General features: G+C 39.4%; 1 protein-coding gene across 1 annotated transcript; it reads right to left on the reverse strand.

Annotated features, from left to right (window-relative positions):
• Positions 1-587: 587 nt before the first annotated feature.
• LOC128242374 (caveolin-3-like) lies at positions 588-2,000 on the reverse strand. The gene is made up of 2 exons (XM_052959506.1): positions 1,733-2,000; positions 588-1,366 (listed from the first exon to the last, which is right to left on the reverse strand). The coding sequence occupies exons 1-2, from the start codon at positions 1,949-1,951 to the stop codon at positions 794-796; spliced, it is 792 nt and encodes a 263-aa protein (XP_052815466.1). The 5' UTR covers positions 1,952-2,000; the 3' UTR covers positions 588-793.
• Between the last annotated feature and the right edge of the window lie 3,986 nt (positions 2,001-5,986).

The raw sequence follows: 5,986 nt of genomic DNA on the forward strand, positions 1-5,986 counted from the left end.
GCTGTTTAAAATTCAAGAAAGGAAAGGAGATACAAATGCTGAACACTAATTTATTTCACATCAAAGACCACAACTAGTCCAGCGCAATAGAACACCGTCATCCATGACAAAAAATGAATAAGATTTATCAATTTTGATTATTATGAAGATGAACATTAATTATCTCCATCAAGATATGTCATTTTAACTTTTGACATTGGAGAATGATGAATGCTAGGGCTATGATGCAAAATAAAGAAAGCAATAATGCTGCTGTTGCTATAAATGATGGTGGTGGTGGTGGTGGTGCTGGTGCTGGTGGTGGTGATGATGATGATAATGACGACGATGACGACGATGATGATGATGATGATGATGATGATGATGATGATGATGATGATGATGACGACGACGATGATGATGCTGATGATGTTGATGATGATGAAGACGATGATGATAATGTTGATGATGGTGGCGGTGGTGTTGGTTGTGCTGGTGTTGTTGTTGATGATGATGATGATGACGACGATGATGATGATGATGATGAAGACAATGATGTTGAGGATATCATGATCGTCAGCTTATAATGTTGACATTCAATGTTGCTGCTACTGCTGCTAATAGTGGTGATGATGACAGTGATGATGGCTGATGCTTTCATTCGTTATAATGATAACAGTTTATAATGTTGTTGCTGCTGCTGACAAGGATGATTATGGTGATGGCGATAATAATACATGATGGGGATTAATGATCGTATTAACATGATGATGATGATGATGATGATGATGATGACGATAATGATGACTGATCATTAATCATTAATCTCTTCGACATAACATACATCCTTTGACTCCGGTTCCCTTTCCCTATCCGGCTGTGGCACCTGTATTACCATTGCGGGCATTCTCATCCTAGACATTACCAACTTTCGCTGACCAAGAACCTCCTTCATGGTTGGTTCCTCACGTTTAGGAATCGTTCTATATTGCACTTTTGTGTGGAAGGTTACTCTAGGGCGTTGCTTTTTGTTGTTTTTTGATGATTTTGAGTTCAAATATGAATAGCCGAATGCATGAAATATTTGACCGAAACTTTCCGTGCAAGGTGTGACAATGCATCCCACGCATAAACGAACACATTTTCCGAAACAATGAACACATAAAAGCTCCTGAATGGTCTGGATCGGAGTGCACAACCATATGTGGACGCTCATAGTCAGAGCGAATTGCAGGCCGTACAAGGTGGCCAAGGGCACTGCACAAATCAGCGAGGCCATGAGGTAACAACAGCGGTTCCATAGTGTGTAGCAGGAGTTTGAAAGTCCCCAAATGCTACTGAACGAACGCACGCCCCTCGGTTCTGCAAGAACGTCTTCGAAATTGATCTGAACAAAATAATCACTTTTCAAAATATATGTTCATGTAATATGGTCAAAGGGAAACAACTCAATAACAAATCACTTGGAAATGTTTGCTTGGTAGCTGCCCTTTGTACAAATGAAATATACTGTATACCGTTCCTGACGGTGTGGTTGTGGCTAAAACTATAACATCTAATTCACAATATTTTAAAGACAGACACAGAGAACAAAGAAATACTCTATACCGGAAATTGGCTATTTTTTTAACTGTATCGTTGTCTCTTATTTTTTAAAACAGACTGACAAATCTGGGCATCAATTAAATTTGGGACCAATGCCTACACCCAGAATCTGGCCAGATATAATCAAGCTACATGATAAATGCTATACCTTCACATGATCGTTTAAACCCCGAGGATCCCTGTCGTCCAGATCCGGAAGTTGCACGTGGAATTGAGATCCCGCCTCTCTGTCACAGTTGTCATTGACAACAATCACTTCCGGTTTCGGCTTCTTCTTTGGTAAAGGACCCGCTTGGTCGATGACGTCATGACTAGTGCCCCGCGCTGTTTTTGGATAGACCTTTGCATTTGCTTTGAAGCCGTTCATTTAGAAGAAACAGCGGCGAGTTTGAGAGTGTATTCCAATGAAAACATAGTCCAAGAATTTTATGATTTTTTTTGAAAATATTGTCACTTTTTCATAATTTAAATTTCAATGAACACCTGCAGTTATTATGAACCAAAAACGCCGTAATCGTGTATAGGTCAACTGATATCTTTTTTGAAAGCATGTCAATGTCCCTAATATCAATAATACTAGAATATAAATTTTAATCTGTTATAATAAGATCGAAACTTACTTCACCTGATCTGATAAGGTCACTCTATTTAATATATTGAATTATCAATAACGAATTAAACTCCTTTAACAACATGCACTTATTAACGGAATTCAAGTTACGTAAAAGTAAATATTTAAAGTTGGTCAGTTTGTAGATAAGGTTTGCGTCAGAATTTTATATAAACAGATAGTTAAAAAATCTTGATATCATGCTTGATAAATTTGACATTGAAAACGATTTATTTATTTATTTATAAGCTGGGGCGCTATATATAAACGTAGATAAAACGACATTGGCGCCGTGTTTTGATAATTCAAACCTTTATACGTATCGAATAACGCATTTCAGTAAGCAGGCAATTCTATCCACGGTCCCCAGGTCCGGGGGTATACCGGGGATAGCCGGGAAAATGGGCCGTGTTTTTACCTTCCAGATGGCCCCGCAGTGCCGGGTGAATGCGGTGGTTTTGTCGGGGAACGGGCCTTACCTAGGGTCCATGGGTAGCGGGTAAATTTGGCGGGGATTTTACCAGCAGTTCGTCCCCACAGGACGTAGATTTTACCCGGGCTTGGCTGGACTAAAAGTCAAAGTCCCCGCTAGACTTGGTTAAAATTGACTGGTGCATTACATTAAACTATATAGTCTCAAACCCTTTCCGGACAAATCTTAGTTTTGTTTTAAATGTAGCATTATGTATTGACCCTTCGTATCCCCTATGCAACTTAAAGAGGAATTCAAGAAGACCTTTTCCTCATCATTGTTTATAATTATAAATACAAGGCCAAAAAGAAATAAATAGCGTGTATAAAAACGATGAATGCAGTCGACGCGTTACAAAACCGAGAGAAAAGAAGAAAGAATGGTCAACCTAGGTTAAATAGGACAGACGAGAATATGTGCACATCATCTTTGTCTCGTTGCAATCAGAGCCTCGACCTTAACTATCAGCATATCCGATGTCGTTCCATTCACGAGGGCTCTGAATATTACATGCATGTGTATATTATTTGTTTTGTCATTGTCGTCTGCTTATTTGTCCTGCATTACAGTACTTTACCTTTATCGACGTACCATTAAATCAACAGACATTTATCAACGCCGCCAAACTGTGAACTGTCCATAAAGGAACTATCACAACGAACCCACAACGTATGTGTGCCAAGACACGACAGAAAATTTGGGCAAATCGTGGGTCATCGGGGTTCGTTGTAAACAGTCCTACGAAATTTTCAGCATCGTGGTATCGACGTACCGCCGTGAGGCAAAATTGGACATGCACCTTATTTTGGTCAACGACATTTTGCTGTATCTATGTCTTGCAACTGCCAAGCGATAAATATCTTGCCGTGGGTACCAGAATAAAAGAAAAGATAGTTAAACAATCTTAAAACTGTCGCATGCCTGCCGTACCACAGTAATTTGGAGGGAATGATCTGAATTTTGACCTTTACAAAATTTAGTGACATTTTACCTAAAATAACCTAAAATATTTTTTTTCTTCAGATTCATCAAAGGGGTCACTCCTACCAACTATCAAGCATAATTAACTAAATACGGCACTTTTACAAAGTCAGAAAATCTCGAATTGTCTAAATAGAGTACTCGTTATTTTAGGTAAAATGTCACTAAATTTTGTAAAGGTCAAAATTCAGCTCATTCCCTGCAATTCACTGTGTGTCGTACGATTGCATCATGACACTGTCACAGGGCAGTCGGGAGTCAGTTGCAAAATTGTCCCTCGAATATTATTTTTCGTAAGAGGCTCGCACAACATTGCAAGTCTCATTCAACATAATTTCTGGTGGGGTATATTGCTCGGGCGAATTAACGTTTAAAAAACTGTCTTTCATCGCTAGTGCACACACAAAATGTAAACCTGGTTCTTTAACGTGCACCAGTGTAAAGCACTGTCACTGTACCCCATTTAACGTTCTTCCCAGATTAGTATTTTGTAGTGTTGCGGCGGAAATCGAACCTGCGACCCCTGGATTGACAGTCAAATATGTTACCACAAAACCACGGATGACTGTTGTGCGACAGTCGCACGCGCATCCAACGAGTGACTGGCCACGTTCTGATTACGTGAAAAAACAGCCCCGCCCGACGATGCTTAACAACTCATGATGGTCCACAGACTGTCGCACGACGGACTTGTTACACACCCACGATATAACCACGACAATTTTCTGTCGTATCTACATCGCCAAACCATCTTCAATTTGTCGTAGCGTTGTCACCACTCAAACTTGATTTCTGCAATGTTGCAAGATGTTGTCACGAGCAATATTTTATGGGTCTACCTCAACATAAGTTCGTACGATCCGTTGTGCCCAGGGCTTTAGACAATGGGCAGTATTAATTAGCATCTTGATTTATCTTAATATTAGGAACATAATCTGAGTACTTTCATTGGCCAATCAAAGTAACCATTACTGAGTTAACATCTCCAAGAAACGATGAACTATTGTGGCGTTGTTCCATTACAAACTCTTGGTTATTTACAATCTTCATACCATTCATAATAATAAAGTGTGGTCCTAATCAGCGTCAACGTGCACGAGTCAAGTGGACATGACGTTAATGACCGGTCATGCCAGGTGGTAGCACGAGCTCTCGTGCACTTAATATCACCGTCAATTAATGGTGCCCGGTTCATGCGAGGTAGGTGCATTTTATGGGGAATCTTTCATTTCTAATAACTTGTTTAAGATCGCAAATGGAGTTGTCTGGTTTCGTGCAATAGTGAATGAAGGAACGCCAGACTTAGCAACCTCGCTCCGGTGTACGAGAATGAATACTATTCGAGAGCCTTGGCACAATGAATATGCTTTAACTTTGTTTTAGCATTCATGTGTACAATGTATCATTGTCGAAACACTTTTGAATGAGAATGAGTATAAAGGGCTCTTCCATCAGAAATAATGCATGTATATTACTATTAGAAAATTCGGTGTGTAATGTATCAATGAGAGTGTGTTTACCAAAACAATTTTACACACCAAAAGTATCTTTAAGACTGGACGTGCTTATTTGGCGGTACTCCCGCAATGAAAATTAAACAATTTCTTGTCCAAAAGGGTGCATTGTTAGCGTATTTCATTACTTGTTTTCTCCGATATGAACATGAAAAGTAAGCTTGCTTAAAACTGTTAATTAAAATGCTATAAGCCCCGTGACCTCCGCCCCACCCCGCGCGTGTATACTGATATAAATACATTATATAATTCTATATAACTACACTTGTATGTTCAGTAAGAATCCATGATTGTTGAGATAAATTAATCATACCTACCTATGATACAAAGATTGACGTTCAATTATGGCGGACTCGATGTCAGCTGCTGATATGCCCATTAGGCTGGTTCATTCCCTTGAGCAAAAACATCTGTCGAGGGAAGGTTATTTTGAAAGCTACCAAATTAATGTTATTTACAGTTTACACTATGTTTCTGTTTTGAAACACGATTCTCCCATAGACAGATGGAATAATCTGGCTTGAGTGCGTTTAGTTAGTTAGTCATTCAATCGAATGCAATATTTGTTCAATGTTTATGGATGTGGATTTCCTGATACAGTGCTAGTACAATCTGCAAAACGGGACAGGCTGCTGTATGGACGTTCACAGGCAATCAGGCTTTGGGAATCATACATGCAACGATTATTTTTATCACCTCTCGAAGTCTCCAGACAGGGTTCAGCTACCATACGCCTTTAGAAATTCGAGAACTCCGTGAGCTTTTGAGAGAAAGTTTAAAGTGTTCTCTGTGGTTCAGACGTTCACAGCTCTTTGTCTTAGAGTA

This window comes from Mya arenaria, chromosome 8 (genome assembly GCF_026914265.1).
Source record: "Mya arenaria isolate MELC-2E11 chromosome 8, ASM2691426v1".
In the NCBI taxonomy this organism is placed as follows: domain Eukaryota; kingdom Metazoa; phylum Mollusca; class Bivalvia; order Myida; family Myidae; genus Mya; species Mya arenaria.

What these genes read in the sequence shown, in the direction of transcription:
- LOC128242374 (XM_052959506.1), bottom strand. Translation starts at nt 1,951, where the DNA reads ATGAACGGCTTCAAAGCAAATGCAAAGGTCTATCCAAAAACAGCGCGG. An exon ending in GTTTAAACGATCATGTGAAG is followed by an intron (nt 1,367 to 1,732) that starts GTATAGCATTTA and finishes TATTTTGTTCAG; the next exon opens with ATCAATTTCGAAGACGTTCT.